This window comes from Plasmodium gonderi (genome assembly GCF_002157705.1).
Source record: "Plasmodium gonderi DNA, contig: Chr12, whole genome shotgun sequence".
Classification (NCBI taxonomy): Eukaryota; Apicomplexa; class Aconoidasida; order Haemosporida; family Plasmodiidae; genus Plasmodium; species Plasmodium gonderi.
This window is the reverse complement of record NW_021628937.1, coordinates 1,993,152-2,013,224: the sequence shown is the minus strand read 5'-3', so window position 1 is coordinate 2,013,224 and position 20,073 is coordinate 1,993,152. Positions and strand designations below refer to the sequence as shown.

General features: G+C 26.7%; 4 protein-coding genes across 4 annotated transcripts; 3 read left to right on the top strand and 1 right to left on the bottom strand.

Annotated features, from left to right (window-relative positions):
* Positions 1-7,916: 7,916 nt before the first annotated feature.
* On the top strand, positions 7,917-9,332 carry PGO_124180 (hypothetical protein; the record flags this gene model as incomplete). Its single annotated transcript, XM_028689208.1, has 6 exons — positions 7,917-8,029; positions 8,356-8,420; positions 8,567-8,626; positions 8,734-8,747; positions 9,097-9,172; positions 9,274-9,332. 6 exons carry the CDS (start codon positions 7,917-7,919, stop codon positions 9,330-9,332), a joined length of 387 nt encoding a protein of 128 aa, XP_028545009.1.
* Positions 9,333-9,819: 487 nt separating this feature from the next.
* On the bottom strand, positions 9,820-10,641 carry PGO_124170 (hypothetical protein, conserved; the record flags this gene model as incomplete). Its single annotated transcript, XM_028689207.1, has 1 exon — positions 9,820-10,641. One exon carries the CDS (start codon positions 10,639-10,641, stop codon positions 9,820-9,822), a length of 822 nt encoding a protein of 273 aa, XP_028545008.1.
* Positions 10,642-12,899: 2,258 nt separating this feature from the next.
* PGO_124160 (hypothetical protein, conserved) lies at positions 12,900-14,701 on the top strand (the record flags this gene model as incomplete). Its single annotated transcript, XM_028689206.1, has 6 exons — positions 12,900-12,955; positions 13,198-13,284; positions 13,533-13,581; positions 13,907-14,062; positions 14,259-14,411; positions 14,660-14,701. The coding sequence occupies 6 exons, from the start codon at positions 12,900-12,902 to the stop codon at positions 14,699-14,701; spliced, it is 543 nt and encodes a 180-aa protein (XP_028545007.1).
* Positions 14,702-16,619: 1,918 nt separating this feature from the next.
* PGO_124150 (hypothetical protein, conserved) lies at positions 16,620-19,607 on the top strand (the record flags this gene model as incomplete). Its single annotated transcript, XM_028689205.1, has 1 exon — positions 16,620-19,607. One exon carries the CDS (start codon positions 16,620-16,622, stop codon positions 19,605-19,607), a length of 2,988 nt encoding a protein of 995 aa, XP_028545006.1.
* Between the last annotated feature and the right edge of the window lie 466 nt (positions 19,608-20,073).

The window sequence follows — 20,073 nt, the reverse complement described above, 5'->3', positions numbered from 1 at the left end:
CACATATATGTATAAACTTTATTGTTTTTGCATTTAAAATATACTCTGTTTTTTTTTTTAAATATGTGTAGTTAGTCTCGATACACATATATGCAAATACATACACATAAACATTTGCATATATTACAAACATGTAAACAAAAAAATTAACGCGCAACTGTGGCATTAATCCGTGCCTATTTCTTTAAAAGGTTCATAAAAATATACATTCAAAAGAAAAAAAAAAAAAAAAAAAAATATATTAACGTATCCTCTGTGACGAAGCATAAATAAAATAAATGTTAAGGCATTAAAGATTTTTCAAAAAATGAAAACGAGGAGCACATATATTAAAAATTACATGAAAAAAGAGTTAAAAATTGATGAAAAAAAAGTTGAAAAATATGCGAAAAAAAAAGGGTTAAAAAAAAAAAAAAAAAAAAAAAAAAAAAAAAAAAAAAAAAAAAAAAAAAAAAAAAAAAAAAAAAAAAAAAAAAAAAAAAAAAAAAAAAAAAAAAAAAATTAAAAAAAACGTAAAAAAAAAATTTAAAAAAACGTAAAAAAAAAAAAAAAAAAAAAAAAGAGCTAAAAAAAGGGTTAAAAAAAAAAGAGTGGCAAAAATATGAAAAAAAAGTCAAAAAATGGAAAAATTTCTATTATGTATATATATATCAGGTGTGCCCGACTTTACGTGCTTACAATACGTATATACAATTTCATATATACATGTATCTGTTATAAATATACACGCAGCACTGTAGCACTTTTCTACTACATTAGCCCCCGTATTTGCTCTGGCTACTATGTTTCTGCTTTTGCACTACAGGAGTTGAAGCAGAAAAGTGTAAGGTGCACAGAATTTCCTCAATCAACAACGACGTTTCAGTGTGTATAGAATGCAAGGGTACGGGTGTTATTATGTTTCAATATGAGATTTATTATATGTATGTGTAATTATTTTGTGTAATTATGTATGTATTCACATGTGCAGATGCACGAATGGGATGTGCGCACTTGGATTCATATAAGTGTGCATATTCATATGTACATATATACATATATATATATATATATATATATATATATATATATATATATATATATATATACGCGTATGTACATGTAGGTCTATAAGAAATTATCCATCCGTACAATCACTCATGTGGTGTATATGTTTTTCCTTAAATTTACATATGTATCTGTGTATAATGATATGGAAACATAAAAAAAAATATGTATTCATGTATTATAAGCGCTGTCGCGTGCAAACTTGCTTATATGTGGATATATATAAATATACATGTATATATTATATACATATTACATACATATTATATGCATGTGATATAGATAATATATACATATTTATATACATATATTATATACATGTATTATATGCATATATTTACATGCGTATACCCGTACATGCATACCATTTAATTTCTGCATGGGAAAACACATGTAAAAAGGATATATATTCATAATGCATATACATGTATATAAATATATGTGAACGTACATATGTATATATATATATATATATATATATTCTACATATAAACAAAACCAAAAAAAAAAAAAAAAAAAAAAAAAAAAAAAAAAAAAAAAAAAAAAAAAAAAAAAAGTCAAATGCGTCACTCATACATGTGTAAGAAATTCTCATATAATATAGTTAACAAATAACATCAGAAATTTATTTTGCAATTTATTTATTTATTGTATTGGCAAATACATATACATATATGTAGCAATTTATGTACATAATACATATACAGACGGTGTATGAGAATGAAGCCATACACAAAATAAATAAATTCAGTTTTTTTTTCTCAACATGTAAAAATGGCACTTAAATGTATCTTTCGCGTATTTAAGAAACACTTATTTTTTTGAATTAAAAAATCATGCGTTAAAATGCAACATGTATATAAATATATCTTTCTTATTAAAAATATATTTTTTCAACTTAGCTCAGATGAAAAAAAATGCATCAATTGGGACTTCGCACGAATTATTTATTATATATGGTTTATATAATATATATATTATTATATACATTCATATATAATAACCCAATTAAGTTTTTCTCTCTGTATAAATATATATTCCTTGTAAAATGGGGGTTACTCGTAATTTTCATATATAAAAAGGTATAAATAAAAATATATATAAAAAAATATGTATACATAAAAATTCTGTATTTATATATATATATATAATAATATCATAATGTGAAATGTAAAAATATAATATACTTCATAAATTTTTCGTAAAACATTTATAATTTACGTATGTCAGATATACTTATATTTGCAACCCCCACGAATTATTTCAAGTATATTGATGCATGTATTACAATTATACACTTTTTATATGCTTAAGTATATATTATATACGCATAATATATGCATTAATCATTATATTTCGTATGTAAATGTATGCATATAGTATAATATACATATTTACCATTTGCCGTTTATACTGATGCATATGATATGCATACAATATGCATATTTATACGTATATTACATATCATATATTTATATCTGGCTTTTTTTCTTTTTCGTACGGCCAACTGCCGTATTAAATTTTTTCTTATAAGCGCTCTTTTTGCATGCACGATTTGATATTTTATATTTTTTTCAAGCTGCATGCAGGAGGCATATTATTAAAAAAAAAAAAAAAAAAAAAAAAAGATGCAGAACAATCCACACAACATATTTTTATATATATGCAACAATATACATGTATACCAAATTAGGTAAATTTTTGCAGTTTGGGAAAAATAAATTTACCCAAGTGCATGTTAACAGAATAAAATAATAAACAGTTTATTTTAAAATAACTGGGAGCTAATTCAGCAAATTTTTTGTATAAATTGTTATGCAGTCATCACATATGTTACTACATATTATGCCAACTCGAGTTATATATTCACATGCTGCATATTCATCTATATGTAATATGTATTTATTTATGGATGTATGGTTCACATGTACATGTTTATATGAAAATGCATAATTATACATGATCTGCGGCTATCTACGTTCTTTTATGTGCTTTTAACATTTATTTATATTGCATGGATCATGCACGCAACAAATGAAATCTTGATTACCTAAGATGTTGTGGTGCAAGATCTTTAATTCGTTTAAAAAAAAAAAAAAAAAAAAAAAAAAAAAAAGGTGCTAAGTAGACATACGAACGAAAAATAATTGAAAAAAAGGTGTAAACAAATTGCAAGATGTCAAAAATTGACAAAAAGGTATAAAAAGTTAAAATATAACAAAAAAATGAAGAAAAAAAAAAAAAAAAAATACAAAACGGCAAAAAAATGACGAAAAAGTAAAAACTTACATTAGGGGAAAAAAGTGACTGAAAAACAAAACAAAAAAAGAAATTTATATTCCAAAAAGGAAATACTAATTTAAAAGTGTTATATTGTGCTTAGTAATTTTTACAATATATGTATTATATATACTAATTGGCAAAAACAAATACCTGTTTAGTAAGCATATATAACAACATATTTGTGTACATAAGTATACTCATATTGTGTATGCATTGAAAAAAAGAAGACAAAAAAAAAAAAAAAAAAAAAAGGGTTTTTAAAAAAGGTAGAAAGATGATGGTGTGACATATATATATATATTCATAATAATATATAAAATTTATGTATATGAAAAAAAAAAAAAAGTACTGTGTGCTGATGTATATATATACACATATGTATAAAACTCATGTCAGCTTAAGCAAATAAAAGCATACATAGAGATACAATATTTTTTACTACTACTGCATATTTAAATAAAAACAAGAACAGTTCTGTTTTGCTTAAGCATGGAATGATAAAAAAAATTAAGGAGAGAAAAAATTTGTATAAGAATTGTATTCATTCGAAGAAAACATAAAATGAAGCTACGAATAAAAAAAAGGAAATTTGGGAAAGTTCATGCATAAAAAATAAGTAGCTTAGTTTCATAATGGAAATACAAATAAGGCACAAAAAAAAAAAGAAAAAAAAGAAAAAAATTAAACTCTGCAAACGACTATGTGTATATGTATTATAAACACTGTACGAATTTAAAATAATTCGGTAACATATAACTTTTATGAGTTCCCAATATTTTTTCCTCTTAAACTTTTTTCTTTTTTTTTTTTTTTTTAAATAAAAAATTATGCCTCAAATGTTCCTAAATTATGAATACACATAATGCGCACACATAAGTATGTAAAAATCGCATAATTAAAAAAAGGAAATGAAACTACAATAGTTCCTTGTCGAAGAAAAAAAAAAACATAAATATATATTCATGCGATGGGTATAATATAATATTACTTTCAAAATTTAAACAACAACTGCATATGACTACAAGGAATTACATTAGTACTTATTATGCACAGTATGTTTTTATTTTTATTCTTATCTTTATTTTATTTTATTTTATTTATTTTTTTTTTTTTTTTTTTTACGTAAGACTAGCCATGAAACGAGCTTTTGTCTTGTACATAAAAAAAAAAAATATATATAAATAAAATAATTATATTTGTTCGTGAAATATTCTTATATTTTAAGGCATATTACTTCGTTCTATTTATACATGTGTGCAGGTACATACATATATGTATATAAACACACATGCATTCATATTTACACATATACATGCACATATGCATTTTTCACTTAATGAAAATTCATACATATACTATAAAGGAAACAGCAAAGTTCCCTTTTTTTAAATTATCTCAATAGAGAATCATCACAAATATACTTGTTAAAAATTACAATTATTTACCAAATCTACAATCGAAGAACGGTGCATGTTTTCGGCTAAAAAAAAATATGCATACTTTTTGATTGTAAAAAAAAAAAAAAAAAAAAAAATTGTGTAATTTTTTTGTGATTATTTTTAATAAAAAATTTATTAAAATCCTACTTGAAAAATATTTTCAAAATAGGTGGACACGGCCAATAAGTAATGTAATACAAATCAACAGGCAAATAAATAAAAAAATTTAAATCGGAAAAATGAGGTCCCCCCCCCTTATTGTGTGTTACATTAGTAACCAAAGAGAAAGTAAATATATGAAAGGTCAAAATGTAACATAGAAAAAGAATATTAAAAACAATCAAAGATAAATATGCATCTTCTGTGCATTTTCAAAAGTGTAAATTTTGGATACAACATAAAAAAAAAAAAAAAAAGAAGTAAGAATCCGTATTTACACGTCTATACTTTCACATTACATTTTTCATATAACCCATTTCGATAACGAACAATGAAGCGAATTTTATGAAACATGCATGTGGATATACAAAAAAAAAAATAATATATTTTTTTTATTTTTTATTTTCACTTATCCTTAAGTAATTACACGTTTTACATAATGGAATTAATTCCATAAAACTAGGAAGGTGTTAATAAACAAAAATTTATGCATTAACAAATGAAATATAAAAATAAGCAAAACTTCAATATGTTATCATATTGCCATTTTGTGTATAAAATAAGCACAATCCTAATGATTTTTAGCTCTTGCATGTTTTCTACTTTTTAAAAGGAGAAATATATGTAACGCTCATCTAGATTTTATATTCTTACCAAAAAAAAAAAAAAAAAAAAAAAAAAAAAAAAAAAAAAAAAAAAAAAAAAAAAAAAAAAAAAAAAAAAAGGACGAAATTTCTAAATAACATATGACGCACGCACCTGTACACGGTTAACTAAACCATGTCACTATAACGGATTAGTAGCTAATTTTTGTAACTATGTTAGTACTTGTATATATATATATATATAATGTGCTTCTTTTTTTTTTTTCACCCTTTAACAAATTTAATAAAAGTGTTTCTTATTTTTTTATTTAAGGGCCCTTGTTAATACCTTTCCCTTTTTTTTTTTTTTTTTACGCCTTATAAGTGGTACTGCCACAATTACACAGTGATTGAAATAGATAAAACGCAAAATCCTTATAACTTAGGCTTTAATTCTACAAAAAAAAAAATAATTTAAACATTGACATGTGTGTACGTAAATATATACATGTGTGTATGTGAAATGTAGATTTTTTCCTTTCTGAAAGAATAATTTTAAAAAAATAAAAAAATTTCGTTCCCATTACCACACAGAAAATTTAGTCCTCTTCCATGGGTGAAGTTGCTACTACGTACACATGAAGGCAAATTTAAAAAAGATTTTTGTGTATCGTTACTCATTTAGTAGAAAATTTTGCTTATATAGAAGATCATAGAAAAATATTAAAAGGTGAAACTTTTTTGTTTTTGTAAGTTTTTTTCCAAATTGTTAGACTTATACTACCGAAAAAGGTACATATAAAACACATTTCTTACTTTTTTTTTTTTTTTTTTTTTAATAAGATATCAGACTTTTATTCTTTTTCGCTTTAAAAAAAGACGAAAATAAATATAAAAAAAAAATAAAATAAAATCACCAAAATATAAAAAAAAATTTACACCCATAGTCTGTAGTTTGGCAGAAGTCATTTATCCACAGGAATCCAAAAACCATGTTTCATAATTTAACTGTATTATAGGGAGGGACAAAAAAAAAAAAAAAAAAAAAAAAAATGCTTTTTTAGCATTGTCACAAACCAGTTTACAGCTCATTTGAGTATATTATCAACCAATTTGCATCAATTTTATGGTTTGCAATTATTTTGGAGCTACTAAGTTGTCTTGTGCTACTGCTTTATGTGTTACCTCCTTTCTGTTGTAAGCAATAGTGTCACTTCCTTCTTCTTTTGTGTGATTACCAAATAACCATTAAATGAGACAATTTATAAAGAAGTGAAAAAAATAGTAAAAATATATATATATATATTTATTGTAACTCTGCTCATTGTTTAATAAGTTTTCGCCATTTTTGAAACACAACTGAGAGATGCTTTTCGTATTTGAATTGAGGAGAATGGAACCCCCCCCCCCCCCTTCTAAAAAAAAAAGAAAATTTACACACCTATTCGAATCGTTACTGATATGGTAAAATAATTAAAGGGTCCTGTGCGTGCGTCCATTCTTTTATTGCTTTTTCATATTCTTTTTTTTTTTTTTCAACTATATTTTTACAGATTACGCAGGAAAAAATAATATATATATATATATTTTTTTTTTTTTTTTTTTTGCTAGCAAGTAGCTAGCTATATATTATGGCGCATTCCAACGCGTTAAAAATGTCTTTTTCTTTATTACACCCAGGAGATAAACCCTTTTTTCACAACTACATTTTAACGCTTTGAGGAAAAGGCAACATTGTAACATTTATATGGATCACTTGAAATGTCATTTTGTTGTGAAACATTTCTCAATCAACCAATCAATCAATCAATCATTTTTTTTTTTTTTTTTCCGAGGTACACGTAAAATGGAAAAAAAAAATGCATATACATAAATGCGCATGTGCATATCAACACATACACACATGATGCGGTTTATTCACGAATGGGAAAAGGGAAAAACATAAATTCTGTCGATTAGGGTTATATGTAACTTTGCTTCATATTTTCTTTGTATATACACATGGAATGAAAATTATTTTATAAAGTTCATTTTTTGCAAATTGCTTTCGCACACACCATTTTGTCATGTATTCAGAGGTAGGAATATATGAACAGTAAGCAAAATAATGTAGAAAACTCTTCTCAAAATATTTCTGACAAAGTTGTATATAGCAGTGAGACATAATATCTGGGGATGCACATTTCAAATTGTTTTTCCAACTCATCTTATGCGAATATACTAATGTGACATAAAATGTTTAATGCATATATCACAATTTAATGTGCTTTTAGTAGAACATAACTTTAAGAATAACTGAAAAAGTGTTAAAAAAATTCACAGAATAGGAAAAAATAGACGAAAAAACGGCTAAACAAATAGGTGACTAAATAAATAAGTGGATAAAGGACTAAGCAGGTAAAAGATGATTAAACTAATCGTGCTGCTTCTGTTGTCTTTCGTTTTCAAGCAAATGGCTATATCCAAAAAAACGAAGGATGTCCCTTTGATTAATTACCAAATGATACCTTCGCAAAGGTAGTACAAAATCCGGGAGTCAATTTAAAACTTCATTCGAAAAATGAAAAAGTTGCTTATATTTTTATGTGCTTATGCATATGTATATTGAAAAAAAAAAAAAAAAAAAAAAAAAAAATAGCAACGGCGAGATAAATATAAGTAAACCAATGTGAAAAAATATAAAACAATGCGAAAAAAAAAAAAAAAAAAGACAAGAAATAATTTTCCAATAGGACAAGCAAAAATTATTTTTCAGTTTTAAAAAAATGGAAAATTCTTTATAATTCTGTGCTCAAAGTATATGTGAACAGCAAATAAGATTAGTAATCCTTTCCTTGTATCAGATGGAAGGTATCAGCAAAGGAGTTGGTGAAATTGAAAGAAAAATTGAAAATTTTTGTGGCATCAGGTTCAACTGGAAAAAAAAAAAAAAATCTTTATCAAAACGAATATATTATAAAATGAAAGTATTTTCATGTGTCTGTTAAGCGAATATGAAAATGACCATAAAACTGCATATCTTACATTTTTTTTTTTTTTTCTTACAACTTAAAGAAATTCAGAAAGAAGGTTCTTTTCTACTTCGAAAATATTATAAAGAATTTTATATATCAGGTATGTTTTCCTCAGTTTTTATATAAACCGATAGAAATTTTTTTTTTTTTTAATAAGGACGCTATTACGTAAAAAATTATTTCATTTTATTTTATTTTTCCAATTAGATGAAGAGAATGAGGTAACACGGAAAGACGTGCTTTGAACCCTAGCATTTAGATCAGAGGCTTCACCTAAATTTTATGTTCTTCGAGCGTTTAAATATACCACTTCAGGGATCCTTAAATGATGGATGATGAGGGGGATATTATATGTTTACATATATTCATGTGTCTACTTATCTGCATAGGAACTTATTCGCGTCGTTCTGTTTATTTATGTACATATTTATGTACTTATTTATGTACTTATTTATGTACTTATTTATTTACTTATTTATTTACTTATTTATGTACTTATTTATGTACTTATATATTTACTTATTTATTTACTTATTTATTTTATTTTACTTTTTTTTTTTTTATGAACAGAATGATACTGAATCTCGGGATTCACCCCACCAAAAAGAAACAGAAAGTGTGCCTTCTCCCGAAAACTCAGAAATGGGTATAATTGTTATAAATGTGCTTTATTAACATAATTAAGAGTGTCTCGTACTTTTTATTCTAAAAAAAGTTTCAAATGTAGCTTATATTTTTTCCTCTTAGATCTCCAAGATGAAATAAACAAGTCCTTTGACATAAATGGTCCAATATTGTTAATTTAAAATTGAAAGAAATAACAAAAAAAAAAAAAAAAAAAATCAATTTCTTTTGTCACAAATTATGATATGTTTTTGCACACACGTGTACATTGTTTAGTTTTTTTTTTTTTCACACCTTAACCATTTATTGGCACCCGCTGGTTGGCTTTATATACAACCATTTGTGAGAATTCAAAATTATCTTATGAATTTTTTCTCATATTTGTGTGTAGATGTAATGTATATGTTCTTGCACATGCTCGTGTATGCGATTAATGGAGTTTCGTCTTGTAATACACAAAACTGTTTAAAAATATCCACACGGTGAAAAAAAAAAAAAAAAAAAAACGCAACCTGTTAAAGAAACACGCATATTATCAAAAAAAAAAAATACACACGGAATGATCCTGAAGCTCAAACTATTCTTGTTTCCCACCAAGGGTTTAAACTTAATAAACCCATCACATATTTTCCTTTAAAAGGGGAACAATAGAAAGGACAAAACTCATTTTCAATACATTTGTTTTTCTAGTTTTTGAATGTCCTTTTCTAACTGATTTAACTGTTTTTCATAATTGTCTTTTTTTTTCAATTTCCTAATTGAATTAATATCAACAACATGGGATATTTTTAGGTATTCCTTATTAATTTCATTATATTTATTTTTAAGTTCAGTTAACAATTTTGTCTTTTTAACTTGTAATTCAGCGGCTATTTTTTCTTCATCAATAATATCTTGTTTTTTCAAATTTTCCTTTTCTTTTAACTCATGTTTTATATTTATAAGGTATGCACTAACTTTTCCATAATCTTCTTTCGTCAATGGGTTTTCATATAAGAATTTTTTTCCTTCCTTCTTTTTTATTTGGACAGGCTTTGAATTAATTATCTGAACAGCATTATCATATATGTAATCAACATCTGCGGTTATATTCATTAGCGGTACATCATTTCTATCTGGTAATGCATCCTTAAATTTTTTTTTTTTTTTTTTAACTGTTAATAAGGTTGGGTTGACTTTTTTTATTTCATTTAAAGAAGGTATTATTTGATTTTTTTCTCCTTTTTTTAACAACTTTTTTTCATAGCTTATTTGTAATTCTTTTACTTTTTTCTGTTTCTCTATTTTTTTAATAGACTCTCCTGATAGGTTAGAAATGTTGTAGCGTTTTCCTCTTAAATTAAATGTTGAATAACTTGGTAGTATGTTCGGGTCATGTATTGATTTGTACAAAATTTTTTTTATTTTTTTTTCTTCACATTTTTTTATTATGTCATATGCGTTATCATCTTCTAATATCATGCTCTCGAATAGAGTTTCATAATTTTCCATTTTGATTTGCTTTGTTTTGTTTTATTTAAAAAAAAAAAAAAGAAAGAAAGATAGATAGAGAGATAGAGAGAGAGATAGGGAAAAAGGCAGCGTGTACACAAGGTGGAGGCATAATTTTGTCCTTTACACAAATGTGTATATTTATAACCACACAAGTGTTTTTTATTTTTTTTTTTTTTTCTCTTTTTTATGCAAATAATATTTAATTTTCATGACATACACCAGCATTCATCTTTTGCATCTCATAATTTTATTTTTGAATTTTTCATGAAATTGCATAAAGTCTAACTTTCGCTTTTTTTGATATGCCACAGAATTTTTGTCTTTTTTTTTTTTTTTTTTTTTTTTTTCTTCTTTTTTTCGCAATGGATTAAAGGAGGCGAAGAGGGTAGAGAGGTAACCCCATTTCTTTTTATACATCTCTTTTCAGTTATTTCTCCATTCCATTATTTTTTACGACCTATGCTGTGAGAAGCATCTTTGCTCGTTTACATATAGGTATAATATATTTTTCTTATTTTTTTTTTTTTAACATATTTATGCATACACATATATAACACCCTTAAATGTACAAACAGGTTGTCTAAAAATGCTAAAAAAAAAAAAATAACTCCTCTGGAAAGATATGGAAATTATCTGTTCCCTTTTAATTCAAATTTTTCAGGAGAAAAAAAAAAAAAAAAAAAAAGGACATTAAAGAAAAAGAAAGTGTAAAAGTATAAATGAAACATTCCAATATGAGCATAGGGGAAAATAATTATGAACATTGTTCGCATACTAGATACCTTTATTCGTGAAATCACGGGGAATAAGAAATGACACACACACATTCATGCATATATGGATTATCGCACATGTAGACGTAATATATCTTAACATAACATGTACACATAATGGATGTATTTTACTCTATGAGTAAAAGTATGGAGAAAACGAACGAAATAAACCATACGAAATTTAGTCAAGAGACTTGGAAATTCATATCTAAGCATATACATTTTTTAACTCTCTCTCCGTTTGTTAATAAGCCCGCATATTCCAAATTGACATCATTTTCTCCATTTTGAAAAGAAATAAGATAAAAAAAAAAAAAAAAAAAAAAGACTATTCGCAAAGTGGGTAAGCATACACACAGTTATTTAAGTGAATATTTCCTTTCTGTTCTTTTAGAAAAAGGATGAAATGTATTAAAAATGAATTCCTTTACCCATACCAACTAAAAACATTGTGATATTTTTTATGAGAACATTTATGATTAGCCAAATAGCTAGGAATTGATCCACGTGAGTGACGTATATATAATGTTGTAATATTTTGGGAATTCTACAAATGTAACTATTATCAATTTTAAATAATCTACAATGTATTAACAATTTCTAACTGCTGATATATTTATATGTAACACATAGAGGATATGTATAATCGTCTCTATTTTTTTTTTTTTACTTTAATTTCTGATGTTAAATCACATAGACATGTTATATATTTTCATGCCGTGAACATCTTTTGTCCACAAAATTTGCTTCCTCAATTTAGATAAACAATAATGGTGCTTTACAACACGTAATGGCATGGAAAAAAAAAAAAAAGAAACATTCATGGATTCTTTAAATTAAAATAAAGTGTATTACGTGATTAATTATTTTCATAGAAAGGAAAAAAAAAAAAAAAAAAAAAAAAGAAATACTTATTGATTCGTTATATTAAAATAATGTATATTACGTGATTTATTATTTTCTTGAAAAAAAAAAAAAAAAAAAAATTATAACATGTTCGTCCCATCAGTATGATATAGTTGAAAATTTTTAGCCCTGTTTTTGCAAAGAATTAAAATAAAAAAAGTAAATCCTAGTTTGGTACATAATGCAAAATATGCAACACGCATATGGTTGTACATAAATATGAATAGTTTCATATTTATGCGTACTTAGATGAGTAAATTTTAAACCGAGAAAAAAGAGAAAAAAAAAAAAAAAGAAAATATTTCCTCCTGGCACAATATAAAGTGTTAAAGAGAGGAAACGGGTTTCAGAAAGTTTGCACGTATATATATATATATATATATATATATATATATTTATTTATATGTATGTATGTATGCATATATTTTTTGGATTCATTGGGCTCTCCGATATTAACCTGAAGGGGAGAGGATTCACCCTGACCCCCCACACACATCCCAAAAAAAAAAGAATAAAAAAGAGATAATTCCTTTCTTTCCCTCCTTTTTAAGTATTAATCGAATCAGTCTGAGCAAAATGAGGCCCCTCAATGATAACGAAACGATGCTAGTTTTTAAGAAGCTTTCTAAATAGTAAGACGAAAAAAAGATAAACGTGATATAACACTCCTGTACATATTAAGAACACATCCATGTGTCCATATTAATGGATCCACGTAATTACATGTACACCCCCTATGTCCATTTGTATGAATGGAGGGGAATAATTTACATCGCATGAGATTTTCCTTTTTGAAATTGTTATCAGTGCAGTGATATCGCATGGGTTGTAAATGCAGATTTTTTTTTTTTTTTTTTTTTTTTTTTTTTGGCAGTATTGGAAATAACCTGCTAAGCATGTTATCCTACAACAACGAGGAGTATGTGTTAAGGTTACATAGGTCAAGCGTCTACTTCGTCAAGTATATATTTATATTAATCTTCAAGAGTGAATGTGTTTATGTTTTGGCATAGGCACATGAGAAATTAGTGTCTTTTTATAGCCATGAATGTGATATATGCGAAATCGAGTGTACAAGACCATTTGGTCATGCATAGCCATATATAACCCCAGTATTTTTTTTTTTTTTTTTTTTTTTTTTTTTTTTTTTTTTGCATAACTGTAACAACGTTAGTTATATTTTCTTCATAACCACATCCCTATTTTTAGGGCAGACCTTGCTAAACAAGTGGAATCAATAATAAATAAAAATTCACTGGTAAGATAAACACATTGGATCACATTAAATGATATATAAACATGTACGATTGTAGGAAGTTTCAATATTGTTATTATGTCTTTTTCTAATGTATTGGTTTTTTTTTTTTTTTTTTTTGGAAGTATCCTACTGTGATGCTTTTTAAATGCCATTCTCAAATCCCTTTTAAAATGCCATTCTCAAATCCCTTTTAAAATGCCATTCTCAAATCCCTTTTAAAATGCCATTCTCAAATCCCTTTTCAAATTCCTTTTCAAATCCTTTTTCAAATCCCTTTTCAAATCCTTTTTCAAATCCCTTTTCAAATGCCCCTTTTTCCCCGCAGATGTCCCTCGGAATATGCCTTGGGAAATTCACAAAAGCAAATAATTTCTTCATAAAAATTACGTCACTGTCATTCTTAAATGAATTTTGTATTCATAAAATATGGTTAAAAGAATCGGGAGAAAAAAATTTTCTATTTGGGAACAATGTACTCAAGGTGTGTGTATCATGCAAAAAATGTCTCAATTATGAATCAGAAACAGCGCACATACACATACAAAGACAGCTCGCCGTTTGCATACATATGTGTGTGCAAAAACAGGAATGAATACATTATGGCATTTTCCTCGTTTTTATTTCTCTTCCTTTCGCTCCATTTCTCGTCTGTTCTATTGCACTTCTCTTTTTTGCAGAGTCATTTGTTAAAAGTTAGTGACAATATAAAAAAGGGAGATGGAATTATAGTTCTCTCAATGAATGATAGCCCAATAGGATTTGGCATATCCATAAGGAACACTCAAGATATCAAAATCTTAAATGTTACTGATATTGTCTTAATTCATCAGGTATTGGATGATTTTATGCATGCTGTTATTATTTTAATTTGCCCATTGTACTATCACAGAAAAAAAAAAAAAAAAAAAAAAAATCCAAATGTGAAAATTTTTTTTCATCTGTGTTTATGGGCTTAAGTAGGAACAAACATATAAGTGGGTGCATCCATATTGTCGCACTATTTCAATATGAAGAACGTATCTTAATATTTAACTTTTTCAATATATATGCTATTTTATTTTATTTTTTTTTTGTGCAGGGCGATGTAGGAGAATACTTAAGGAGTGAAACGACAATTTAGAAATAAACTTGGAGCATGCAAAAAAGAGTGCCTTTTTTTTTTTTTTTTTTTTTTTTTTCAATCTTTCGTGTTTGCAATTTTAGTACTTTGGTAAGTGGGAAGGTGAGTGCGTGGGATGGAGTTTTGTGTACATATATAAAAGTGTGTGATAATGCTTTTGTATCTACTTAATGTATACACTTTGTAAAGTTGTTTTTATTTTATCTTATTTTTTTTCTTTGCTTTGTTCTGTTTTGTTAGTCGGCTAAGATCTTCCACTCCACGCAAAACAAGACATCCAGCAACACCCTCCTCCCCCTCTATTGATATCTCCAACCACCTTTCTTTGTGTTTGTTTTTTTATCTCATTTTTTTTTTTTTTTTTTTTTGCGGTATTTGATTTTTTTTACATTTTCATTTTGAATATCAAAACATTCAAGAAACCTTCAATGTGCACAGATACACGAAGGACTACTAGTGTGTAGCATGCAACTTTTCAAATTCATGTTTATATATGTGTAGAAGCATATATATATCTTCTGCTTATACGCATATGGGCTATGGGTTTTTTAGCTGGCAATTATTTCAACTTGTGTTAAACACATTATACATTTTACTAGTTCACCCAACGGTTAACTTTATTTTATTATTTTTTTTTTTTTTTCTCTACCACTTTAAAATATAGCAAGATATATCATTTTTTTTCCAAAAAAAAAAAAAAAAAAAAAACACATATATGTTTATATGTATATATATATGTGGTGACCTTTGGTCACGTACATTCCCAAGGGCATACAACAGGGCAGCAAAGAAATGAAATAAAGTAAAATAAAGTAAAATGAAATAAAGTAAAATAAAGTAAAATGAAATAAAGTAAAATAAAGTAAAATAAATTCGTTAGGCTCCACCTGAATAGGATTGTAGAATTAAAGCGGGCATATATTTACATTTATAAAATACACATATATATATGTATATACTTACGAATGGTTAACACTTATGATAATTTCTTGTAATTATTTCCCTACTGACACCTCACAAAAAGATCACCATCGAATGTGGCAAAATCCAATGGAATGTTTTTTTTTTTTTTTTTTTTTAAAAAAAAAAAAAAAAAAAAAAAAAAAAAAAAAAAAAAAAAAAAAAAGATCTTTTTCAAAAAAGAATGAAATCAAGTTGTTGAACTTTATTTTAACCTAGTTTTTTCTCCTACGATTCGACACTATCAAGAAAGCATTTATATTTATGCATAAATATGGAGAAAAAAAAAAAAAAAAAAAAAAAAAACGGGAAAAAAAAAAAAAAAAATAAAAAGAAAAAATTTAAAAAAAAAAAAAAAAAAAAAAAAAAAAAAAAAAAAAAAAAAAAAAAAAAAAACGGGAATAAAAATAACAATAATGAATAGTAAAAATTTAAAAAAAAAAAAAAAAAAAAACAGTAAAAAACAGTAAAAAATAATTTTTTCGCGCTTGACAAATAATTATAATTTTATGTCATATAAATCCAGCTTTTACCATAATGAAAGACTGAATTACTTAAGAAAACTACTCCCCACCTTAAATAAAACATGTCGTATGTGGGGGAAAAAATTACGGCCATATAACTTCAGCAAGAACATAGATAATTTTACTATTATAGGTTTGTTTTCAAAAGTATTATAAAGAAAGGCACAAACTTCCATTTGGCTAGTATATATGTAACTATTCCACATGCGTAATTTACATGCCCAATCTACATGCCAATTCCATGTGATTAATCCACATGCATAATATACATGCCTAATCCACGTGCGTAATATACATGCCTAATCCACGTGCGTAATATACATGCCAATTCTATGTGATTAATCCACATGCGTAATATACATGCCTAATCCACACTCCTAATCCATTTGATGCATGTACATGTATAGTTAAGATTTTTAAAAGGCTAAAAAAGAATGGCAAAAAAAAACATAATAGTGAAGAAGAAAAATGTTTACAAGGGAACCGAAGAGCTCGAGTCCAGGACCTTTAACAAAGAAATCAGCAACAATATTAGAAGAAAAAGTTTTAACCTACCACGTGTAAGGAGAAATGGAATCATAACATATGAAGACGATGAGGAGGAGGAAGAAGAAGAAGAAGAAGAAGAAGAGGAAGACGATGATGATCAAGTTGATGACAGGAAAAGTGGCCCAAAGAATAAACAGAAAAAAAAGAACAACAAAAAATTCGAAAAGGGACAAGAAAAGCTGAGGAAAATGTTAGAGAAAATAAAGAACAGAAAAATTATTAAAAAGATAAAAAGCCCTATAGAAGAAGAAATCATCAAAATTGAAAACAAAATGAAACATTTTCATGACATGAGAAATGAAATTGCAATAATTTCCAATAGCATCATGAGCAATCAGGAACTTCATATCGAGAAATTCGATGTGCTCTTTTATGTTTTTAAGGAAAGTAAGGTCAAACGAAAGCAATTATTACGCAGAAGAAACGACATTAATGGAAATATAAGCATAGAGCTTAAAAGTGACAATTCATGCACTTCCCAAATGAACGAATTTAAGAGAAAGATCAAATATTATGAAATGATAAACACACTGAGTCTTATATCTATTTGCACAGTACTGAAGGGCATAACACCATCGTATAAAATTATCGGAAGTGAAGATGTATCAGATGGAAAAAATGTTAAGCATAACAAAAAGTATGGTGGGAGTCTCCATAAAAATGGTACAAATTCCAACAGCTACAATGAGACAGATATGAATAACTATCATAGAAGAAATACCATGAAGAGACAGTACAAAATGAATGGGGGTATTGTTTCAAAAAACTTTTCAAAAGTGATTCAAAATGTAAATAGGATAGAAGAAAACATAGTGAAATATTTTAAAATCTTTTGTAATATATTAAAAGAAAATATACGTGATAATACAACCCTTTATGTAAATCTCCTGTGTGAAATAGTAACAGTTAATTTATATCTATCAAGAAGTGAAAAACTTTTCGAATATCTTATATTATATGCAAATATACATACGTATTCAAAAAAAAAATATAACAGAATAATTTCTAAAAAACAAAAACTTACGAAAAAAGGGAAAACAAATTTGCATATTATTTGTATGAAATGTTTAAATAGATTGAAAGAAATTATTGATAACGATTCCAATTTATCTTTTACACTTTATTTAATAGATTATTTTTCCAATTCTGTGTTTAAGAGAGGACAGAATATAAGCCCAGAATTGTTAAAAATATTTTCGAAAATTAGCATAACAGAGAAGAAAATTAATGCAAAATTATTTTCCAGTGATGATATAGCAACTGGTATACATGCAGAATATAAGGATGATGTCTTGAGGTCGAAAACAAATATATGTGGAGAATTAAAAATAATAGAAAAAAATACAGAAAAAATATTAGATCAACTTTTTTTAGTTTACTTATGTGTATTAAGGGAATACAATAAATATTCTATCCCCTTTGTGAAATATTCCTTATATGGCATAGCTCACTATGCGCTCTACGTGAATAAGTTACTGATGGATGATATGTTTCAAGAAATAAAAGCTTTGGCTATGGGTAGCTCCAGTGCCTCTCGCAATGGCAATGTGATGGATAATGGTAGTAGTGAAAAGATTAACAGCGGAAACAGGGAATGTGAAAATGGTGTATTCCCATCTCTTAGACTTACCTGTACACGCATTTTTTTAGAAATTATAAATAAAGTTCCAGAGGATAGCTTCTATGTTGACTGTTCTTGGGTAGCTAGTTGTTTGTTGTCACTCCTAGATGTATCTATTCCTTATTTTCATATGGGTTCTACTGATTTCCTATTTGAACATGGAAATTTTGTGTACAAGAACTTTTCAGACTGTGGGAAGTATGAACAGAATGAGATTCATCCAAGATACAAACAAAATGGTATGAGTGTGGAGGAAGATAATACAGGAGAAAAATATTTAACAGGAGAAATACAAAAGGAGCCAGAATTAACAAATGATAAATATAATTTTTGCTCTGAACTGATATACTGCATTGATTTATTGTTAAGAACAAAAAATTTCTCAAACAATCACAATAATTTCAAGAACAGTAATAATCAGCTATTATCCCGAATTGTATTTGAACTATATAATATTTCTTTACATTCAGATTATATGATATCTTTTTCCATTTTAAAAATTATTCAGAATATTTTAACAAAATACCCATTAGTTAAATCAATTGTTGAAAAAGATGGAATTGTAATTTCATCATTGAATGATAATTTATCAGTTTTTTTTCCAAATTTATTATTTCATTCATTTTTCTCAAAGGATATATCATCCTTAGCTTTAGACATATCATTGAATGATTCAGATGAAAACTACAACACTGTTTTGAAAAAATATATAAATGAGCATTGTATTGGTAGCACACCAAATAAAATTGTTACTTTTAACCTTTCCTTGAATGAACCAAGAATCATTGACAGTGACACATTCATGAAATATGATCCCGATGAATTATATTACAAACGTACACCTAATGGGTTTAAAAAATTATCATTACCCCTTGACATGAACAATAATTTTTTAAAAAAAAAAACACTTAGGAACCATCCCCTTTCAACTAACGACACAAGCGTGAACTTATCTGTTAATCACATACCACCCTATATGCTCACTGCACTTGACTTTGTTGAGATTATTTTTTCTCCCTATGAGGATTTGATGAGATATTTTCAGAAGGATTGGAACAGAGGGGAAAAAACACCCCATGCGAAGGAACCAACGGAGACGCTGACGCAGCATCATACGGAGCAGACAACAAAGAATTCGGAACTGTGGGCACACCACAAAAAAATGAATATGAGAAATGATAAAAAATGCACTGACGATCAGAGCTATGGAAAAATAAAGAGGAAAAGCATTCGAAAGGGAGGAAAAAAGTGACACAAAAAAAGCCGAAAAACTGGTTGAATTAAGCCACCCGTTCGTGTGTATAAATCTTTTGGCACGTCCGCATTTGCACATGTTAAAAGTATGAACTACAAACGCGTAAAGTTTTGCCCCTATGTTCTTTTGTTCGTTTGTTCATTTGTCCCTATGTTCTTTTGTTCGTTCGTTCCTTTGTTCTTTTGTTCGTTCGTTCCTTTGTTCTTTTGTTCGTTCGTTATTTTGTCCCTATGTTCTTTTGTTCGTTCGTTCCTTTGTTCTTTTGTTCGTTCGTTCCTTTGTTCTTTTGTTCGTTCGTTCTTTTGTTCTTTTGTTCGTTTGTTCTTTTGTTCGTTTGTTCTTTTGTTCCCTTTTTTTTTGTTTTTTCCCGTTTCCCCTTTTTCCAGCTAAATCCATTAAAACCATAAAAATGTCCCATAAGAAACACAGTGAAAAACCATAGAATGTCCATAAAACGTGAAAT